We start from the raw sequence: 22,594 nt of genomic DNA on the forward strand, positions 1-22,594 counted from the left end.
TTGGTTATCATGAATTTATACAACGAATTAAAATTGTTACAAATTATTTAATTAGAGTGACTAATTAATACATTTTTCAACCTGCACATGCATTTCATGTGCCAACTGAGAACTTATCTTTTTCCCTTTATAACCTTAAGATATGCATACAATGATGAGCTTGGAGTTTCTCTTCCACCACAAGCCCTTTGTTTCGAATTATCCCGCTTCGTCCCACCGATTTGCATCATCCCACCGATTTGCTAACCGTCCCGGACAGCAATTCCCGGTAACGTTAACGCGTGTCTGGGGGACGTCTTACCCCATCTTATTCGCGGATTCTGGCATCCGATGCGCCTTTTGCCCTAGAGGAAGACCCTCGTAGAAAGCTAATAAACGAGTCAATTCGCCTTCTCTCCCTTTTCTCTGTTCTCGTTTCGCAAATCCTTCGAGTCGAAGGAACAAGCGCCAGGTGGAAACCTTCGTACTTATCCGTTCTCCTTTCCATGAGATTTCTCTCCCCTTGCATTTCCCTCACGGATCAGCTCGCACCGTGCTCTCTTTCCCAATCCCATCCCATTCGCATGGTTCCGTCCTGATCTGGTTCCACTTTCATCTCTTCTTGCTTTGCCTTGTGCTCCTAGGGTTTATTTTTCTTCCTTCTTCCATCTTTTCATCTCTAAAATCATCCGAGTTTATGTTCAATTTTAATTTTTAACTTTAGTCTTGATATCTTTCCCCATTTCTTTGATTTGATCTAATTCCAAATCGTCTCTTTTATTCGATTTTGTCGGCACTCATTTGAAGCTGAACTTTAGATACTCAAATCCATTCTTTTTTTGGATTTTTTTTTGAACTTTTCAGAATCTTGGAAGTGGATCGACGTGGACGGGTGGTTTGAGCGTTGATTTCATGTATTGAGCTGGGGATTTGGATCGGAAGATTTTGTTCGGAAGATGTCGAAGGTGGAGGCAAACTGGGAGCGGCTGGTGCGGGCGGCCCTGCGGAGGGAACGTGGAGGTGCTGGTGTGCAAGGGTTGCCTGCGACTGGCATCGCGGGGAATGTCCCATCTTCTCTAGCTAACAACTTGCACATCGAGGAGATACTTAGAGCAGCTGATGAGATCCAAGATGATGACCCGAATATCTCTAGAATATGTAAGCCTCCATAAGTTTACTATTTATTATTCGTTAGTGCTGGGTGTTGTTCCTTGTCAAGCATACTGCATTCATTTGGAGTTTGCTATGTTTTTCTTTCTTTACTTATGCTTTCCCTGGCTTGTAGGTATTCTTCCTGAAAGCTTAATTAAATGACTAAAGCACAGCTCTAATCGGCTGTTTAGGTACAAATGGCTTTATTCTATTAACGAACCTCAACCTCCCTTTTCCCGGTAGCTGATATGCGTACTGTTTGTCGAAAGTATTCATAAGATTTTGGACATGATTGCTTGCAAGTATTGTGAATAGGGGAAAGGCAAGTTAAAGGGTTTGGGCCAGAGATGTAGCTGTACTCAAGTATACATGAGATGCCCATGCAACTTAGTGGGTAATGATAACCTAATCCAAACTAGGCAATGGAGGATGACATCATCCACATTACTGGATGCAAGAGAGAATATGTATTGGCAACTTGCATTACAGTAACTCGAGCAGAGATTATCTAGTAATGCATGCAAAAGACAATCCAAGAAATAAGGGATGAATATTTGGATTAATAGCAGCACCTAAAGCATCATATGGTTGAGAATAGCAGGCACAAAGAGAGCCAGAGAAAACATGATGAACATGCCAATGATCAGGGTGTTGATGTAGATTTCTGGCAAAACTCGAAAAGGATTGTCGGAGGAGCTTGGAGTTGGTCTAGTTGAGGACTTGATGATTGAAAACTAGTTTGAAAATTTAGATAATATGACTGTTTAATGCCGTTTTCCTGTGGCCCCTACAGAAGAGTTGTTTAAAACTTTGTTGAACCAACAAAGGCTATCGAAAACCTTGTCTAACTTGGCATTATCCATAGTGGCATATGTTTCTTTAGGGCAATAATATACTTAAGAAACAGTTTCCAAAAAGTAAAAACCAAACAATTGATTATTTGCTCTGTTCATCTCAACCCAAACAAATTTGAAACTATGAAATCACATGAAGGAGTTACTAATTGTATAAGTAGTGTCTTTTTAATCAAAATTGTTTAGTCATAGAACTTGTATCATTGTTTTGTATGAGATTTCTCACTTTATGGTATGCTAACAACTTGAAAATAGTTTGATTCATCTAATTTTTTTACACCTGTCCTTGAAGCTTTTCAACTCCAATGTGATTAAATGGTATGGTATGTTCAAAAAGACATCGGCCTCTGTCTTCTTTAAAATACTATCAACTGCAGTTTCTTGAGTTCACAATGAATCGTCACCTAGGTCTGGTTACTCTAGGTTTCTTTGCGATATTTTGTGATGTTTCCCCTTGAATCTTTTCTTCATTTTGCTTCAATCAGCAGCTACTTGAGTACTTCCATTCTTATTTTCTCCAACCATTCGTTCTAAACTAATACCTTTGTTTCGTGGATCTCTATCAATTTTTGCCCCTCCTGTTAAATTATCCTCTTGGCTTTCAAAATCCTTTGCACTTGTTTGTATTATTGCCACCCTAGTTGGCAATACTTTTGCCTCTACTTGTCTTCAAAAAAATAATATCATGTTACTTAGATAGACATATTTCCCATGTTTCTGACACAAATTCTTTTAGTTTGGCTTTGCATGCATGTTATTACTAGATCTGATGACATAATTAAGCTATTGAATAAAAAAGGATGAAGACCATGCGATAAAATTTTCAATATATTTGACTAAAAAGATATAAACTCTGAACTATCTGTGAATATGTGGCTATCAAGCTGAAGGCATTTACGTTATAAATGCATTTATATCTAGTGTTTGGTTCATGAAAGTAATTTAACAAACATGATGAGGAATATGATTCTTGAAATAGAAAGATGACAGAACAAAGAGGAATAAAAAACAGAGTAGCAAGAAGAAAAAAGGAGCAATAAATGATTGAAAGAAGATATGCAAAGAGCAAATATGAAGAATAGAACTGATAGCAAAAGAACAACATCAAAACAGTGAGATGGAATTGAAAAAATATAAGAGGAGTTAGAAGCATAGAAGAACTGAAAAGCAAGGGCATGAAGCCAAAAACACAGAGAAGTAGGAAAAATGTAAGGAAACAAAAATCAGAATGAAAGACAGAATGAAATGAATTTGAAAGCAGAGAAGGAAAATTGGAAGAAAGAGGTGGAGGAAGAAGCAAATACAAGGTGGAGGAAGAAAAGAATACAAGGATCAAAGAATGGAAGAAGTCAAGAAGGAATAAGTACAAGAATAAAAACAATATGAAAATTAATTGGAACTTTGTAAGATGAAGACGTAGAAGAACAGGAAAGAGGAAGAAGAGCAAAAATTGAAAGGGGAAGAAGAGAAGGGAAAGACAAAAAGCAAACCAGGTGGATTTGACAAATCATTCCTTTCAAAACTGGTTTGGGGCACTGAAGACGAACAGAAAGTTAAAAACACTCCCTTTTTAACTCAGTTATTCCATTTTTTGCACGACAAGTAGTCGAGAAACAAATGATCAATGCCTTCAATTGGAAAAGTTCTACCTTTGGGCGTTTCCCAGTGAGTGGGTGTAATGGTGGAACAACCTGTGTAAAGTAGAGAAGGTGGATGGGCAGGTCCTTCATTGATGTAGCCTATTTTAAAGATCAGATTCTTGCAATGAAAGAGGTAGTCTAGAGCACCAGAGGCCCCATTTTGCTGCTGCTTGTTTTTTCCTTGAGACTAATGGGTATCGAAATGTTCACTCTAAATCAATATGTAGTGGTTTTTAGGCACATATCCTACCTTCATGAAGTAATGCCCGACAATCATGAATAGTCTTGTTTTTATTTGATAATCCTTAAATCTTTTCTTATTAATCTTATGGGTCATTTGTCTTTTCTTGTTTTGAAAGAAAAGATTTGATGACCCAGTCTACAAATTGAATACGAGTAAATTGAAAAATCATCATTTTACATCAAGTCAAATGTCAGAATGCAAAGGAAACAATAATATATAAGCTTCTGCTAGTATTACCAGTATATGAGCTTCCCTTGGTGTCAATAGTTTTTTTGTGTAGTAAATATAATTACATTAATGCTCCATTATATTTCATTTTTACTTTGATACTGTATTTCTTATCATATGAAAAGCATAGCTGTTTAATGTCAGTTTTTATAACAAATTACTTGAAACTACGCGACATGCATGTTAAGAAACAATCAACATAGGTGTTTTTGATGATTAATTTCTCATTGTTCCATCATTACTTGAAAAACTATGTTCATATGCTTAGGACATACCCATGCACCAATACATAGTAGTTAAAATTGGCTTATGTTAACAACATATTGAATAATGTGCCATATCTTTAACACGGTTGTGAATTGTTTTATGATCTATGTATTTTTCGATGCTGGAGCTAGCCAAGTTTCAGCGAAATACATGTACATTACTGGCATTGACACGATGGACAATAATCCTTGGTTGATCTAAATGCTTAGAGTACCACTTATAGTAGATATCAAAGATTTGTTTGTCATTTTTCTTGGACACTACATTGTCTTTACATCAAGCTTAGATCACATATGAAGATTGGTCCTTGGAAATTAATGTAAAGATGATGAAATGGCTGTATATGCCAGGTAATCACATATCAGTGCAATGCACTCTTGTTGGTTTCTTGAAAGCTTTATGCTTCTTCCAATGGAGAAGATGACACAAGATTTCCATTTTACCAAATTCTTCAGCAGTTTTTTGTTATCTGCATGATGGATCATTTCATATAACGTGACTTCTAAGAAAGAGAACTAACTTGCATACAATACTTAACCAATAATCTAGATGGCCTGCTTTGTGATGTATTTTGATTTTCTATGAATAATAGTGTTTATTGTTGTTCTGCTGTGTTGTCCCCTATGCAGTGTGTGAGCATGCATACTCGCTCGCCCAAAACTTGGATCCTAATAGCGAGGGCAGAGGTGTGCTCCAGTTCAAGACTGGTTTGATGTCGGTCATAAGGGTAATATTTTCCAGTGCAATAGCAATCTTTGAACTCAATGTGTTTGGTCTTGAACATGGTATGCATGGCAATAGGATGTTTGAGAGTTGACTATCATCATGGTTCCATTTTGCATTTGTTTTAAAGAAATCTTGATCTGCCTTCTTTTGAATAGTATTTAAGTAACTATTATTTTGATCTGATTTTACTATGCTTGCTACTACTGAGAAATCTACAGCAAAAACTTGCAAAGAGGGAGGGTGGAAGCATAGATCGAAGCCAGGATATTGCTCGCCTGCAAGAATTTTATAAGCTGTACAGGGAGAAGCATAAAGTAGATGAGTTGCGTGAGGATGAAATGAAGCTGAGGGAATCAGGCGTTTTCAGCGGTAACCTTAGAGAGTATGTGCCGTGATTCTCACAACTCTTAATTAATATGTTCATGGTCTAAATTCATATTACTGCTGCACCAGAAATTAAAATTGGCATCAGCATGAAGAATAATTAAATACGAGCATTTCCAACTTTGTTCTTATGGGAATCAACCCAGCTTAGTCATCACTGACGAAGTGAATCTTACTGGTTGCATCCTTTGATGACTTTGCTTATGCCTTTGCTTAGTTGCCTACTTCCTCCATCTTGATTATTTGCCTAAACTAGAATTTCATCATATTATAAATTACACCAGGAAGCATGTCAATTATGAGAACTATTACAAGTCATGTGTCGTATTGTGTACAATTAGACATATGTTAATATCAGAACTCTTGCAGGTTGGAACGAAAGACTGTGAAAAGAAAGAAAGTATTTGCAACTCTTAAGGTTTTGGGAACAGTAGTTGAGGAGCTTACGAAGGAGATTGCTCCTGAAGATGCAGAAAAATTGATATCTGAAGAGGTTTTGTTTTTATTTTTCATGAGATACTTTTTTACTGTAGTTGCAATTTTAAATTTCCTTTACCATCCAATGTTCCTTAAAGTTCTATCTTCAACCGTTATATCCATTATTAATCAAAGTCTTGCATCTTAAGCTGATTATTTTTTGATCTTTGTCCTCTACAGATGAAACGGGTGATGGAAAAAGATGCAGCAATGACAGAGGATATAATTGCTTATAATATTATTCCATTGGATGCACCATCTATGGCAAATGTCATTGTCTCTTTCCCAGAGGTATATTGTTTTTTTTGTGGAAGAATATGTTTTCTTATTTAATTTCATATATTTTTTTAACTAAATGATTGTTATCTTAAGGTGAAAGCTGCAGTATCAGCTTTGAAGTACTTCAGCGGCCTGCCTGAGCTGCCTCGTGATTTTTCTATTCCTGCTTCAAGAAATGCTGATATGCTTGACTTTTTGCAATATGTTTTTGGATTTCAGGTTTGTGTCTCAGAAGGTCTCATATCCTCAATTTTTAGCACCTAGCAAAAATATTTGTAATCTTTTTCTGGTGCCAGATATGTTAAGTGTATTCAAATTGGCTAGCTCTTTCATTCTATACATAAGCAATTATTCCTGTACTTTACATGGACCTTATGCCTGTTATATTTTAGTTTTGTTGCCAGAATATGTGAGAGAGTATTCAAATTGGCTAGAAATGGCATTATTATGTCAGAGTCTTACTATAGCGTATAAAAGGGTAAGATTAGATACACAAAGTTGTGGTGATTCTTAAACCTAAAACCATTATATTTGTTGCTGGTGGTCCAAACCGAGAACGATTGGCACAGCGGTGTGAACGGGGTTCCGTTTGAGTTGCCTTGGTTGGTGTTGATTGCGCTCCACCTTCCACCGGTAAACCTGCAAGCAAGCCTCGCACCACCACTGGGGTAGTGGGGGCCCTCCGACGATCAAGTCAGAGGAGATTGGAGGAGAAGGAGAGATAACTGTAGCAAGTAAGAGAATGCACTGGAAGTTCTTGCTTACCTCCCCCCTTCTCCCCCCAGCCGCATATATACCAGGCTGGGGGGTCCTTCTGGGGGGTTGGTCATCGTGTGGCACGATGGAGTTGCCACTGACATGGCCGTTACAGGGCGTCGTGGGGTAGCGCTGGGTACGGCCATGACAGGGCGTAGTGGAGCTCCGCTTTGTACGGCTGTTACAGGAGATCGTGGAGCAGCGCCGGATACGACCGTTGCAGGGAATAGTGGAGCAGAGGGTCGCGGCGTGCTTCAGGGGAACAGCCTGTCGTTGTCGAGAGATTGCCGACTCGGGGTCGGATTGCTGGATCAAGGGGCAGCCGACTCGGGGTCGGGCTGCGAGGCCGAAGATATCCGACTCGGGGTCGGGTTACTGGATCAAGGGGCAGCCGACTCGGGGTCGGGCTGCGAGGCCGAAGATATCCGACTCGTGGTCGGGTTACTGGATCAAGGGGCAGCCGACTCGGGGTCGGGCTGCGAGGCCGAAGATATCCGACTCGGGGTCGGGTTACTGGATCAAGGGGCAGCCGACTCGGGGTCGGGCTGCGAGGCCGAAGATATCCGACTTGGGGTCGGGTTACTGGATCAAGGGGCAGCTGTAATCTTCTAGGGCGCGCGTGCCGGTCACGTGGGGCATGGTGGCTGAGTTCCCCCGTAACAGTAGCCCCCCACTTCCGAGCCTGGAACCAGAAGGGGAACGGGTGAAGGAAGTGATGCTTCGAGATTGTCGCCATCCCTCGGAGAGGCGCGCGCGCTTCGAGCTCCCCCCTTCTTTATGGCGTATGGCGGTTGTTGCTGACCTGGCAGTCTGAGGATTTCGGCGGACATCCTTCCTTAATGGCGTCGATTCGCCTTTAGGGCGCGAGCGACCCTTCGACAGCCAGGCGTCCTCTGGCGTCACCGAGGTGTCACCCACCTTTCCGCCTATTTAGCCGAGGGTCCCCCTCCGTCCGCCTTTCTCTTTACAGACATCTTCGAGTTTCTCCTTTGCGCTGCCGTCGTTGCCGTCGGACTGTTCGCTTGCTCCTCCTTTGACGCTCTCGGAGCCGTTCTTCCTTCTCTCCCGGTGAGTTGCCCCATTCTTCTACTTAGGGCTTTCCATACTTTCTCCTTTTGTACTAGTGTACTCCAGTCGTTCTGGTCCTTTCCCCTTCTTGACCCTGTCCTGACCGTAGATTCACTGGCCATTAGGTATGGGCGAAGTGAGAGCTGACCGCATTAAGTCGGAGTTGGTCGCCGAAGACCTAGATGGGTTCGTGGCTCGATACCACCTTCCCGAGGCCTGCAATGTTACGCTCCCGGGGCCTGAGGAGAGGATGTCCCATCCTCCTCCAGGGAAGGTCGCCATTAACGAGGGCATTCTTCAGGCCGGGTTCCGTTTTCCCCCCTCGGACTTAGTCGTTCAGGTGCTTCGGGGTTTAAGAGTGGCGCCGACGCAACTGGTGCCGAACTCGTGGCGCGCCCTAACAGCCTTCCAAGTTCTCTGCCGCATGCACGAGGTCCCCGCCACCCTGAATGTCTTTTGGGAATGCTATAGCCTGAGTGGCCACCCCCAGGACAAAGGGTGGTGGTGCTTTGCGGCGCGGCGAGGGTGCGGCCTCGTCAAGGAGGCTCCTTCCTCCATTCATGGCTGGAAGGAGCGTTTCTTTTTCATTGATGTGGATCCCTCTTGGGGAATCAGGGCGACCTGGGAGACGCCGATGAAGTCCCCGATCGGCCTATCGAGGCTGTCGAGGGAGGAATCCAATGGCGTCGCCATCTTGAGGGAGTTGGTTGCCAAGGGCCGGCTCCCCCCGGTGGCCCGCCTTATTTCCGAGGATACCTTGGTGAATGTCGGTCTGAGCTCGGTCCCCGCCGACCATGAGCCCGCCACCATTTCTTTTTTGACTCTTTCGTCTCGTTCTTCGGTTTCTCAGCCTCCGACCATCTCGTCCTTGTTGCAGAGATTGACGACGTCATGCGGTCGGACAAGAGACCGGCTGTTGGTAGGTCGTCCCTGCTGGAAGCGGTCCGGAGGAAGAAACGACCTCCTCCGAGCGGGGCCCCACCGGCGAAGAAGTCCCGCAAGGAGGAGACTCCGACGTCGACCAACGAGTCCGGGCCCACCGATCAGGGGGACGTCGCGGGCGCGGACCAGCAGCTGACGCTGTATCAGCCCTCCGGTGGTGAGACTGCCGCTATTCCGGAGGTATCATCCGAGCCCGCTCGAGACGGACGGGTCGGACGTGATCGGTCCCCAGCCCGGCCTTCGACTCGGTCGGCTCCGGATGATACGAGGAGGGATGCGCCGAGGCCTCAGCCGAGCGGGACCCTGTCAATTCCTGGAGCGACCCCCGCCCCGAGCACGATCAGCAGGACTCTTCCCCAGGCGATGGATAAGGGTAAGGCTGCAGAACCACCGTCCGGCTCCGGGGAGAAGTCGGGGTCGACCTTCACTTCCGACGGCGCCCGAAACCTTATCGAAACGGTGCTGCTGGAGAAGGACCGTAGGCGGGTCCGGGAGATGAGGGTTCCTGACGTCGGGGCTGCCAGCTGCGTCTGTCTTATGTCGGTGAGTGTTCTTCTGGCCGCTTTTCATCATTTATTGGCTCTGTTGATCTCCGCCTGACGCCCTTATTTTTCCTATCTCTTAGCTCGCCCAGTATATGATCCGTCTGGAGGAGTGCTATAAGGAACAGGCGGGGCTTCTGGCGAAGGCCGAGGACCGACTGAAAGCAATGGAAGAGGGAGGCCAAGCTGCGGCGGGGAGGACGACCGGAGATCTCGAGGCGAGGCTCCGGGAGGCCGAAGAGCGGGCACTCGGCTTCGCCACCCTCGAGAAGCAACTGTTGGAGGCTCAGGAGCAACTCAAGATTGCCTCGGGTCTCGAGGGCGAGATCAAGAAGGCGGAGGAGCGGGCCGAGAAGCAGTCTCGGAAGGCTGCGGATTATCGAGAGAGGTGGGAGAAGGCCCAGCGGTCTGCCGACAACGCCCGCAACCGAACCCGGTCTCTTGAGGTCAAACTGGGCGAATTGGAGTCGGCCCTGGAGAAGTCCCGCGCGAACGACCAAGAGCTTCGTTCGCGCCTGGAGGAAGCTGAGGCCGCCCGCACTGCTGCCGAGGCGAAGCACAAGGAGGCTCAGGCTAATCTGCTGAGAGTCTCCTCCGAGGCTGACGACCGGATTGTGGCGAAGGTCCTGGAGGCTAAAGCTCAGATTACGGAGCGAGCAGAGGCGGCGCTGGCCGAGAGGAGTGCGGAGATCGGGCGTCAGGCGGTGCAGGCTTATCGTCAGTCCGCCGAGTTCACCCGTGACATGTCGGAGGCGGTACGGGCCTATTGTCAGTCTGACGAGTTCGTCCGTGACATGTCGGACGCGGGGTCCGACTCCTTTGTTTTAGGCTTCGAGGAAGGCCTGGCAAGGGTGTCAGCTAAGTACCCCGAAGTTGACTTGAGTGGGATCTCCCTTCTCGACTCTTCTCCGGCGCCATTGCCTGCTGACTCTCCAACCGCCTCCCTACCTCCTGCGGACGTGCCCGTCGTTCCCGACCCGGAGGTTCCTCCAAGCTGACCTTCTGTACCCTCCGTTGTCCTTTTCTTTGTATGTCGGCGTTTTGCCAAGTTGTATGGGTCTCGGCCCTGAAACAACGAAAGTTAATGCAAGTTGAATGTTTCTTCATCTCGCTTTCGTCCTTTTTCTTTTTAACTCTTGGTAGCATCTCGCCGACTCCTGACTCTTGAAGTTCTTCCGGCGCTAGGCCAGGCATCCGAGGGTTAGGCCTCAGGAAATTCTTCCGGCGCTAAGCCAGGCATCCGAGGGTTAGGCCTCAGGAAATTCTTCCGGCGCTAGGCCAGGCATCCGAGGGTTAGGCCTCAGGAAATTCTTCCGGCGCTAGGCCAGGCATCCGAGGGTTAGGCCTCAGAAAATTCTTCCGGCGCTAGGCCAGGCATCCGAGGGTTAGGCCTCAGGAAATTCTTCCGGCACTAGGCCAGGCATCCGAGGGTTAGGCCTCAGGAAATTCTTCCGGCGCTAAGCCAGGCATCCGAGGGTTAGGCCTCAGGAAATTCTTCCGGCACTAGGCCAGGCATCCGAGGGTTAGGCCTCAGGAAATTCTTCCGGCGCTAAGCCAGGCATCCGAGGGTTAGGCCTCAGGAAATTCTTCCGGCGCTAGGCCAGGCATCCGAGGGTTAGGCCTCAGGAAATTCTTCCGGCACTAGGCCAGGCATCCGAGGGTTAGGCCTCAGGAAATTCTTCCGGCACTAGGCCAGGCATCCGAGGGCTAGGCCTCAGGAAATTCCGCTCGTTGGTCGGCCAAGGCTGGCGCAAGCCGAGGCGACCGGTCGGGGCTTCAGGCTAGTATGCTCCCGGGATGATCATCGGGTTAGCCTGGCATCCGAGGGCCGAGCCTCGGAAAATTCCGCTCGTTGGTCGGCCAAGGCTGGCGCAAGCCGAGGCGACCGGTCGGGGCTTCAGGCTAGTCTGCTCCCGGGATGATCATCGGGTTAGCCTGGCATCCGAGGGCCGAGCCTCGGGAAATTCCGCTCGTTGGTCGGCCAAGGCTGGCGCAAGCCGAGGCGACCGGTCGGGGCTTCAGGCTAGTCTGCTCCCGGGATGATCATCGAGTTAGCCTGGCATCCGAGGGTTGTCAAGCCTCGGGAAATTCCGCTCGTTGGTCGGCCAAGGCTAGCGCAAGCCGAGGCGACCGGTCGGGGCTTCAGGCTAGTCTGCTCCCGGGATGATCATCGGGTTAGCCTGGCATCCGAGGGTTGTCAAGCCTCGGAAAATTCCGCTCGTTGGTCGGCCAAGGCTGGCGCAAGCCGAGGCGACCGGTCGGGGCTTCAGGCTAGTCTGCTCCCGGGATGATCATCGGGTTAGCCTGGCATCCGAGGGCCGAGCCTCGGAAAATTCCGCTCGTTGGTCGGCCAAGGCTGGCGCAAGCCGAGGCGACCGGTCGGGGCTTCAGGCTAGTCTGCTCCCGGGATGATCATCGGGTTAGCCTGGCATCCGAGGGTTGTCAAGCCTCGGAAAATTCCGCTCGTTGGTCGGCCAAGGCTGGCGCAAGCCGAGGCGACCGGTCGGGGCTTCAGGCTAGTCTGCTCCCGGGATGATCATCGGGTTAGCCTGGCATCCGAGGGCCGAGCCTCGGAAAATTCCGCTCGTTGGTCGGCCAAGGCTGGCGCAAGCCGAGGCGACCGGTCGGGGCTTCAGGCTAGTCTGCTCCCGGGATGATCATCGGGTTAGCCTGGCATCCGAGGGCCGAGCCTCGAGAAATTCCGCTCGTTGGTCGGCCAAGGCTGGCGCAAGCCGAGGCGACCGGTCGGGGCTTCAGGCTAGTCTGCTCCCGGGATGATCATCGGGTTAGCCTGGCATCCGAGGGTTGTCAAGCCTCGGGAAATTCCGCTCGTTCCGGTCGCGCGCCTGTCGCTTGCCGCTCGACGGAGTTTCTCCGTGACAAGCTGCGATCGTGTTTCTCCTCTCCAAGCATCGCCTGGGGAACACCAGAAGGGCATTAAATGCTAATTGAGGCGTTACCTGGGAAATCGGATCGCCTGTTGCTGCTTGCAAGGAGTGTCAGTTAAGCGGCCGCGATACGCGCGTTCTTCGAGGCGGATGCGGCCTGGGCGCGAGCGGAGATACGTGGACCTAGGGGTACACGCCACCCGGAGTGTCCTGCACAAAGAATGCGACTAAGGAGAATGACGCTTAGGAAATCGCGGGAAGATACGCCTCGAGAGCTGGAACGGCTCCGGATTCGATGCGCCCGCATTTATTGGTGCCACCCGCATCAGGACGACCGGGGGGCCACAGTTCGGCTATAAATATAGGTGCAGGTACGGTGGAGCCTGCCAAGCCGGAGTTGTTTAGGTTGCCATGGATCGTGGACCTCCTCTCCGGCGCGTGGCTGAGAGACCCCTGCTGGAGGAACGGGAGGCGCGCCCTTCACGACTTCCGCCAACTAGCCGTTTCATCTGGGATCAACAAGGAGGTTCTCCCCGGCGGAACTCCGCTCTAGGCGTTTCATCCGGGATCACGTCTCCCCTCCTTGAAGTTCGGCCTCCCGATTGAGCTCCGCACCAGGCGCCTGATCCGGGACCGCGCCTCCATATGCTCTTCTCCCTTGGATTCCTTCTCTCCCCTAACACTGGGGAGGACCGGAATATCCCTTGGAGGTGGCGTTCCCCTGGAGGCAGCGGGAGCTTCGTCTGCGGCGGCTCCTTGTCTTTTTCGTGAGACGCCGATGGCGCCTCCGGTTGGAAGCACCCACTTCCGGCGGGATTGCAACCGCTTCAGATGGAGGTTTCGGGATCCCAGATCTTCAGCCCCTCGGAGTCTCCACCTCTTCTTTACTTTCTTTACACCCTAATTCCCCTCTGGGAATTCCTTGTAATCATACGAGCACGCCATTGTAACCAGAAATTATTGAAATGAAAAGTATTGTACATTTTTGAACTGTCTTTCTGGCATTGTCGTTCTACTGGTAATACATCCGCAGGTTAGCGGAATTCCAACTCCTTGGAATTTCTCGACCATCTAGGGCCTCCAACTGGTAGGAGCCAGGTCGGTTTACCCAGCGAACCCTATACGGGCCTTCCCAATTTGGCGCTAGCTTCCCACCTTCCGCAGGTTGAGATTCTTTAGCTCGCCTTAGCACCAGATCTCTGATTCTGAAAAGCTTCGGTCGGACCTTGGAGTCGTAATATCGGGCCACCCTCCGTTGATACATCGCCATCCGAACCTGCGCCATTTCCCTCGCTTCTTCCAAGAGATCCAGGTTCCCTCGGAGTTGCTCCGAATTGGCCTCGGGTCGGTGCGCGGCCACCCGAGGTGAGGGGAGTCCGAGCTCCACGGGGACAACGGCTTCCGTGCCATAGGTTAGGCTGAAAGGCGTCTCCCCGGTAGGAGTTCGATGCGTGGTCCGATACGCCCAAAGGACATTCTCGAGCTCTTCGACCCAAGCTTGCCCCGTCCGACCGATTCGCACTTTGATTCCTTGGAGGATTGTCCTATTCGTGACCTCGGCCTCGCCATTGGTTTGGGGATGCGACACAGATGTGAACCGATGCTCGATCCCGAACTCCTCGCAGAAGTCACGGAAATGCTTGTTGTCGAATTATCGACCATTATCCGAGATGAGGACCCGAGGTACCCCAAATCGGACGATGATGTTCTTTTTCACGAACTTCCGGACTTGCGCCTCCGTGATAGTGGCCAGCGGCTCTGCCTCCACCCACTTGGTGAAGTAGTCGATTGCAACAATCAAAAATTTCCGCTGAGCTGAAGCGACGGGGAATGGTCCGAGGATATCCATTCCCCACTGGGCGAAGGGCCAGGGTGCAGTGATTGGTGCCAAGGGGACAGAAGGGACTCTCTGGACGTTGGCGTGGCGCTGGCAGGCGTCGCATTTCCGTACATGATCCTTTGAGTCCTCCAACAAGGTAGGCCAATAATAGCCTTGCCTCATGATCTTGTGCGCCAAGGACCTAGCCCCTAAGTGTGATCCGCAAACGCCTTCGTGGACTTCGCCGAGAACGTAGGCCGCTTCCGAGGGGCGGAGGCATCTTAAGAGGGGGGCGGTGAACGAGGTCCGATACAGCCTCCCTTCATGGAGTACGTAGTGGGCGGACTTCTTGACAAGTCGCCGAGCTTGATCTTCGTCTTCAGGGAGGATCCCTTCGGCGAGGTAGGCGACGAGCGGGTCCATCCAAGACGGCTCCGGATCCATCGCCATCACAGCTCCAGCCTCGCCGATGCTCGGGGCATCCAGGGTCTCCAGGTAGATCGCCCTCGACAAGTTGTGCGCGTCCGCGCCCACTAAGCGGGACAACCTGTCGGCCCTGGCATTTTCACTTCTTGGGACCTGCTGGATGTCGACACTGCCGAGGTCGGGAATGAGTGCTTGCACCTTCCGGACGTAATTCTGCATGGTCGGGTTCCGGGCCTCGAACTCCCCACGGACCTGCCCGACCACCAGCTGGGAGTCGGTGAAGACCTTCAGGCGCCGGATGCCGAGCTCCTTGGTGAGTTTGAGTCCCGTGACTAGGGCCTCGTACTCCGCCTCGTTGTTGGTCACCGGAAATCCGAACCTCAAGGCATACTCGGCTATCACTCCATCAGGACTGGTAAGGACCAGCCCAGCCCCTCCATCTTCTGGGTTCGACGATCCATCGATGTGAAGCGTCCAGATCGGGAGGTCGAGGCTGGGCATTTCCGGCGGTCTAGGTTCCACCTCCTGCATCGTGCACTCAGCGAGGAAGTCTGCGAGCACCTGGGCCTTGATGGCGGGTCGAGGCTGGTAGCGGATGTCGAACTCACCAAGTTCTATTGCCCACTTCACCAGCCGTCCCGCATTCTCAGGATTGCTGAGGATCTGCCGTAGTGGTTGATCGGTTAAGATGGTGACAGAATGGGCCTGGAAATAGGGGCGAAGCCTCCTGGTCGCGGTCAGCAGCGCGAAGGCGATCTTTTCAGCCTTCGTATACCGCGTCTCGGCATCCCGTAGGACCCGGCTGATGTAGTACACAGGCTTCTGGAGCTTTGCCTCTTCCCGAACCAGTACCGCACTGACTGCGGTTGGGGAGACCGCCAGATACAGGTAGAGCATCTCCCCTCCTTGCGGCTTGGACAGCAGGGGAGGAGACGCCAAGTATTCTTTGAGCTGGTCGAATGCTGCTTGACATTCGGCCGTCCAGAGGAAGTCTTTCGGGCGTTTCAACACCTTGAAAAAAGGTTGGCAGCGTTCGGCCGACTTTGCCACAAATCGTCCGAGCGCGGCGACCCTCCCAGCGAGCTCCTGAACCTCCTTCACTTTGGTCGGAGGGGACATATCTTGGATGGCCTTGATTTTGTCCGGGTTGGCTTCGATCCCCCGCTGGTTGACAATGAAACCGAGGAACCTTCCGGCCGAAGCGCCAAAGGCGCACTTCGCTGGGTTCAGCTTCATGCGAAACTTCCGCAGGGTGGCGAAAGTCTCCTCCAGATCTGCGATGTGCTGGTCTGCATGGCGGCTCTTCACCAGCATATCGTCCACGTACACCTCCATGTTCCGGCCGATTTGCTCTTTGAAGATTTTGTTGACGAGGCGCTGGTAAGTGGCGCCAGCATTCTTCAGACCGAAGGGCATTACCTTGTAACAGTACAGCCCCCGGTCTGTTATAAAGGCAGTTTTCTCCTCGTCCTGTGGAGCCATCATTATCTGGTTGTAGCCGGAGAAGGCGTCCATGAAAGACAGCAGCTGATATCCGGAAGTCGCGTCGACCAGTTGGTCTATCCGCGGAAGCGGAAAGCTATCCTTGGGGCATGCCTTGTTCAGGTCGGTGTAGTCGACGCACATCCTCCACTTTCCGCTCGCCTTCCGGACAAGTACGATGTTTGCCAGCCATTCGGGGTAGCTGACCTCCCTTATGAATCCTGCCTCCAAGAGCTTGTCTACCTCCTGATCGACCACTCGGATCCGATCCGGGGCACAGTGTCTCTTCTTCTGTTTTACCGGTCGGTGGGTCGGGTCGACGTTGAGGGCGTGAGAAATGACCTCCGAGTCGATCCCAGGTACATCGGCCGCCGACCAGGCAAACACATCGACATTGGCTCGGAGGAATTCCACCAACCGGGCCCGAGCTCCCGGGTCGAGATTGGCGCCGACCCGGATCGTCCTGTCCGGGTGACCTTCCTCGAGGGGAACTTCGATCACACCCTCGGCCGGCTCCCCGTGCCGCAAGGCCACCTCGTCTCTGGCGTCGAGGGACTCGACGCTTAAGGCTTCTACGGGCTTCTTCCCTTTGAGAGTTGCTAGGAAACATTGCCTTGCGGTCGGTTGGTCACCTCGGACCTCTCCAATCCCGGCCGCCGTGGGGAACCGCATGAGCAAGTGGTACGTAGAGACCACCGCGCGAAGGGCGTTCAGCCCGGGTCGTCCGAGGATAGCGTTGTAGGCCGAGGGAATACGGACGACCAAGAACCCGAGCCGCACCGTGGCTTCTGCGGGTGCAACGCCCGCAGTCACAGGCAGCTCAACGACACCTTCGGCCGAGATAGCGTCTCCAGTGAATCCTATGAGGGGGGTGGATGTTTTGTGCAACAATTGTCGGGACAAGCTCATCTTTTGGAAGGCCTCGTAAAACAAAATATCAGCTGAGCTTCCACTATCCACAAGAACGCGCCTTACATCATAGTTCGCCATAGTGAGGGAGATCACCATGGCGTCATCGTGGGGGGTCTGAACCCCCTTTACATCTTCATCACAAAAAGTGATTACATTTCCGACCCTCTGCCTCTTAGCGACGACTGTTGCTCCGGACGCCTCAGTCGAGCCCCCTGCATTCCTTTCGGGTCGGGGGCAGCCCCCAGTGATGGTGTGGATCACGCCCGCGACGGGTCGATTCTGCTCCCGAGGCTCCTGAGGGGCCGGGTCGGTCGGACGCGGGTCTGCGGGGGGACGTCGGTCGTTCACATATCGACCGAGACGCCCTCGGCGGATGAGAGCCTCGATCTCGTCCCGAAGCTGGAAGCAGTCTTCGGTGTCGTGGCCGTGGTCCCGGTGGTACTCACAGTACGCCCGAGAGGGCCTCCTCCCAGGGATCTTCTTCATCTGTCTCGGGACCGGGAGGTTCTCCCGCCCCTTGATCTCCATGAGGATCTGGGCCCGGGGAGTCAGGAGAGGAGTGTACCGGTTGAAACGTCGGGGCAGAGAATGAGGGCGTGGGGCACCGTGGTTCCTCGCCGGCGACGGGCTTCTGCGCCGACGCTGGGGCGTCGGGCTCCTCCTCTGGGGTGCCTCTTTTCGCCTTTTCTTTCCGAGCTTTGGAGGGATCTCAGCGGCCTCCTTGCTCCGGTGGGCGGCCGCTTCCTCGGCGTCGGCATACTGGTTCGCCCGGGACAACAGCTCCGGGAAACTCCGCGGCAGGCGTTTGTCCAAGGAGAAGGTGAGTCTGCCCTTTCGGAAGCCACGCTTAGGGCTGAAAGAGCCACCTCCTGGCTCAGGTTCCGGACTTCCAGGGTAGCCTTGTTGAAGCGGGTAAGATAATCCCGCAGGCTTTCTCCCTCGTTTTGCCGGACATCAAAGAGGGAGTCAGAGACCAGTCGCCGCCGGCTACTGACGGCGAAATGGGTGATGAAGAGGCGAGTAAACTGGTCGAAGGACTGGATTGAGTTAGCCTCCAGGCCGGCGAACCACGCCCTTGCCGGGCCACGGAGGGTCGCCGGGAAGGCCTTGCAGAGGAGAGGATCTGATGCTCCGTGGAGGAGCATAAGGGTCCTGAAACTCTCGACGTGATCTCGCGGGTCCGCCGCCCCGTCGTAGGGCTCGATCACCGGCATTTTGAACCCCGGCGGATTTGGGGTCCGCAGGATCCTCGAGGCAAGCGCCGGCTGGGAGGAGATCTCCAAATCGGCGAAGGGATCTTTGGAGTGGCCCTTCAGGACCTGGAGTTGCTTGTGGAGATCGTCCACCCGCCGGTCCAGGGAGCGCGACCGGTGGGTGGAAGACAAGGAGCGGCGTGAGGGGGATCGACTGGAGCGCGGGTTCCTGGAGGACTGGGGGGTCTGGGAACGCGCCCGGGCCCGCCTCTCGTACCCCGCGCAGCTCCGATGGGAAGGTCCCGGCAGGATGGACCGTGCTCGAGAATCTTCCTCGCGCCGGCGCTCTTCCCCATGGGAGAGGAAGGAGCGCGGGTTGAGGAGGACAGGTGAGCGCTCAGGGAGCAGCGGCTCCTGGGCCCGCTGCGGCGCCCGAGACATCACACCCTGCAGGTTCTGCACTGCCTCCGCGAGGGTGCGAACCTGCTGGGCTAACTGGTCGAACCGAGCGGCTTCGACCATCTGAATGGGAGGTGGAACGGTGGAGTGTTGCTGAGAATGTGTTGGAGACGCAGCGGCCTCCCGGCCGGAGGCGCGAGAGGCCCCGCGACCGGAGGCATTGGAAGCTCCACGACCACCTCGCCATGCCATTACGATCGCTCTGAGATTCGGCCCTTCCTCTAGCGCCAATCGTTCTCGGTTTGGACCACCAGCAACAATATTAATTATCTAGATCTCATATAGTTAAAGTGGTTTACTATTATGTAAAGATGGAATTTAGAATTTTTTGATATTTTAACAATTCACTAGCCTGCTGGCAAACCTATGTTAAAACAAATTCGCTAAACCTTCTTAAAATATAAAACTATACTCCAAAATTCTCTCCATTCATGATTTCTTTCACTCTGTATTTTGTACCCTAATAATTCACATTTAACCAATTTTAGTCTGCTCGGAAATCAAACTATAGTTTGGGTTCTTTCTCCAAACGCAGGCATGAACGATGATTCCCTTTTCCGTCTAGTCTTGAAAAACGCTAGTCACTCCTTCATCTTCATCTTCTGTCTTCTCTTTCTCTTTTTTGTATATTCGGGGTAGAAGAGTCGTTACACTTTCTTGAAGTGCAACCCCTATAATTAGCCTGAACTGTCTTCCACAATCCAGAAAAAAAGCCATAATTCCAGAACAACTTTTGGTGAGCGCAAGCAAAATGAATCATGATTAATTGCTTGATTTCCTACTCTGTAATGTGTGACATTCGAGTGGACATCAGATTATTGACCAGTCTTGTAACATTGATTAGAGTGAAATACCATCTCTTCATCCAGTCATTTTTGCTACACCTATCTAGCATGAATTTTTAAGCATATATAGAAGCAGCTGGCTTATAGAACATTCAAATCTTACCTTTCCAAGACACTGGAAATTTTGATGACTAGTCTTGGAGGCCTTTTTTTTGGGCAACCAAAAGGACAATGACCATTGTTCCCTAGACACATTACGCAGAGGTCATGTGTCCAACTATTTAGGATAGTTGGACGTAGGAACCTTCAAAACATTGGATGTGTGACATGTCCATGGGTACAAATCTATTTGCATATATATAGGAATCTATGCTAGTGAATAATTTGTTAGACAATTTGCTTTGTAATTCAATAGAATTCATAAGGCCTTTGCCAAATGTTCTTGAAAGCTTCTAGATATAAGTGCCTAAAGTTCAGATACAGTTGTGATGATATCTTTGTTTATTCATATGATGTGTCAAAGAGTGTCATAAACTGTCTAGGTGCCCATGTGCCAGACACATCAAAGATCCACATTTTGAAGCGTTCAGATAACACCGGCAATGACCATCCTAAGAATCTATCAACAATAATACTTTATAATATATTTTGACATGTGGATGTATAAGATACTATCTCAGTCAGTCTTTCCTTCGGAACTTTGAAGACTCATTCATAGTACTGAAAATTCTCCTGCCCACTCTACCCTTGAAGTGGGTGAAATTGAAATTCCAAACTAGGCATCAAGCACAATTCAACTTCCTTATCTGAGCTCAATCCACATTTGTCAACTCATGTGGAGCTTTTATGTTTGTTATATTAGCGTAAATCCAATAATAATTATTAATATTTTTTTTTGTGCAAAGGAGAGATTTATTTCAGAAGAGAAGTAAATCTTCTTTCTGAGTCCACAATCTCGAAAAGCTCTATGTAAATCCTGAAGAGCCCCAAATTATTTAGTGTTTTTGCATATTAGTCCATGAAATCTTTTATCATTGTATATAAATCTGTCTTTTTCATATTTATATAAAACTCCTTGTAAAGTTCTTCATTTGTACAAAATGGTCCTTCTGCTAGTTTTTATTGATTGAATCCTATTTAAGGTTAACTAGGATTGCAAAAGTACAAAAATGCCCTTGGATTAACAGCAAATGAGGCTTGGGACTTGATGTCTTCCTGCACACTTCGCCCTCTTCTCGCTCAGGGCTTGGCTGTTACGGAACAGTGGAGGGGCATGAGTTATGAGGTTGCTGAAGTGTGAGGTTTAAAGGGTAAAAATATCCAGAAGTTATGAAATTAATACTGTTAGGAGAGCTCAAGTGGAATATTCTCTTATCATCTGATTAACTTAACCTGAAGGATGTATAAGCAATTAGTTGCAAGATTTCGGGGATTAAAATACAAATAAAGAGAGGTCAAGAGTTAATATGTAAATGCAGAATATATCAGGGACTAATCTGCAAAAATCCAATTATTTAATACCAGCGAAGACTAAGAAAGCATCAATCAGTTCACCTTCTCACATGTTATGGATTTCTGGGGGACCATAATCAGCTTATCATCCATGAACTCTAGGTCAGTGTTTTATTTCTGTTTAGTCTTTAGTCTTTACATCAAAAAATGTCCTGAATTGCTTAGAACAAACTAAATAATCAGAAAGAAGGGATTGGTTTTGGAAGTGTTGGTAGATAGCCGAGCATGCATGAGCACACTACTCTTGCCATAAAACTTACTATATTTTGTACAATCTGATTTTAGCTGCTCCTTTTATTTAAACTCTCGCAGAACTTGATTGTCTTCTCCTCAACTAGTTCTGCTCTGTACACACTTTTTTTCATTGATATACTTAGTTCAAGACCTTTTTTGTGTCAATGTGAAATGTGAATGCTACAATCCAGTCCACTATTGCTCGAGAAGGCCTCTTTCCCTAATTATGACATTGTCCTTTGTAAATCATTTTTATATAGTTTTTAGCTGTTGTAAGTGCCCTTTTCTCTCTGTAAGCTGTTGCTTCAAAAGGTGATATAACTTTTTATATTTTCTCCACTGGGTGCAGAAGGGCAATGTCTGTAACCAGCGTGAACATATAGTTCATCTTCTTGCTAATGAGCAATCTCGACTTGGCAGAATTTTGGGCAGTGAGCCGGTTTGTATTCTTTAATTGGCCTTTTCTTCTTTTGTGCACATCTGTATTCACATGGAAGCTCATTCATGTCTCTATGTTTTGTTTATTTTTTTTACTAATACTATGAATTCAACGAGCAACTATTGTTAAGCAACTATGAAGTGGTGAACTGATGAATTCTGTACACTGGTTTTTCTGTCATGCTATATGCTATGGAGATTTAAGCTACTCTTGGTCCAACAATGTTGCTTCCTGCAAGCTCTATTTGCTCTGAATTCACTGCTTGCTTTTGCAGATAAATGCACTTTACAAATGAATTTTCATAAATTGATTTCTTTTTCAATCTTTTTTTCATTCTCACTGATAGTAAGACAAACAAGTAACTTTGTGAAAGCGTGCCTCCATCCTCTTCTAGTGAATGAGAAAGTTTCCAGTATTCTATGCATTTAAACTTTTTGATGAATTTTCTGTTTGTCATGCTTGCTAGTTATATCATTTGTTGATGGCATAGTGGATTCTCTTTTATGTTACATGCTTCGTACATGGTTTAGGATTGTTATTTTCTATAAATATCACCACAAACATGCTTGGAGAATTTTGAATAGTAAGCACTTTTGAACGTAAATGTACAACAAATGAAGCAACATGAGTAGGAAACATGGGATAAAAAGGGGAACATATTGTGGAACTATTATGAAGATGTTGGTGTTAGTGTCTTCTGTGCTGTTAGATAAGAATGTATGAGAGTAAATGTTAATAATAATATCATATCCTTTCTACTTCTATTTATTTCCTGATTTCTTTTGTTCAGTTTAAAAGCTTCTATGCAGAAGAGTTGGAAAGTTTATTTGGAAGTTTGCTGGTATCATGGGATTGGTTTTCTTAGATTTTCCAATTTCCACTTGATGGTCGGATGCGATCATCTATA

General features: G+C 49.1%; 1 protein-coding gene across 1 annotated transcript in view; it reads left to right on the top strand.

Annotated features, from left to right (window-relative positions):
• Positions 1-253: 253 nt before the first annotated feature.
• Positions 254-22,594, top strand: part of GSL10 (glucan synthase-like 10) — a 110,914-nt gene continuing 88,573 nt past the window's right edge. Inside the window, exons 1-8 of the mRNA XM_088717641.1 lie at positions 254-451; positions 844-1,137; positions 4,994-5,091; positions 5,309-5,472; positions 5,844-5,967; positions 6,132-6,242; positions 6,324-6,449; positions 21,598-21,687. Of these exons, the coding sequence (XP_088573767.1) occupies positions 936-1,137; positions 4,994-5,091; positions 5,309-5,472; positions 5,844-5,967; positions 6,132-6,242; positions 6,324-6,449; positions 21,598-21,687 (915 nt within the window). The 5' untranslated portion in view covers positions 254-451; positions 844-935. The remainder of the gene's footprint in view (positions 452-843; positions 1,138-4,993; positions 5,092-5,308; positions 5,473-5,843; positions 5,968-6,131; positions 6,243-6,323; positions 6,450-21,597; positions 21,688-22,594) is intronic.

The sequence above is a fragment of the Phoenix dactylifera genome, chromosome 3 (assembly GCF_051530095.1).
Source record: "Phoenix dactylifera cultivar Ajwa chromosome 3, Ajwa_hap1_PhDact_Kaust_v1.1, whole genome shotgun sequence".
In the NCBI taxonomy this organism is placed as follows: Eukaryota; Viridiplantae; Streptophyta; class Magnoliopsida; order Arecales; family Arecaceae; genus Phoenix; species Phoenix dactylifera.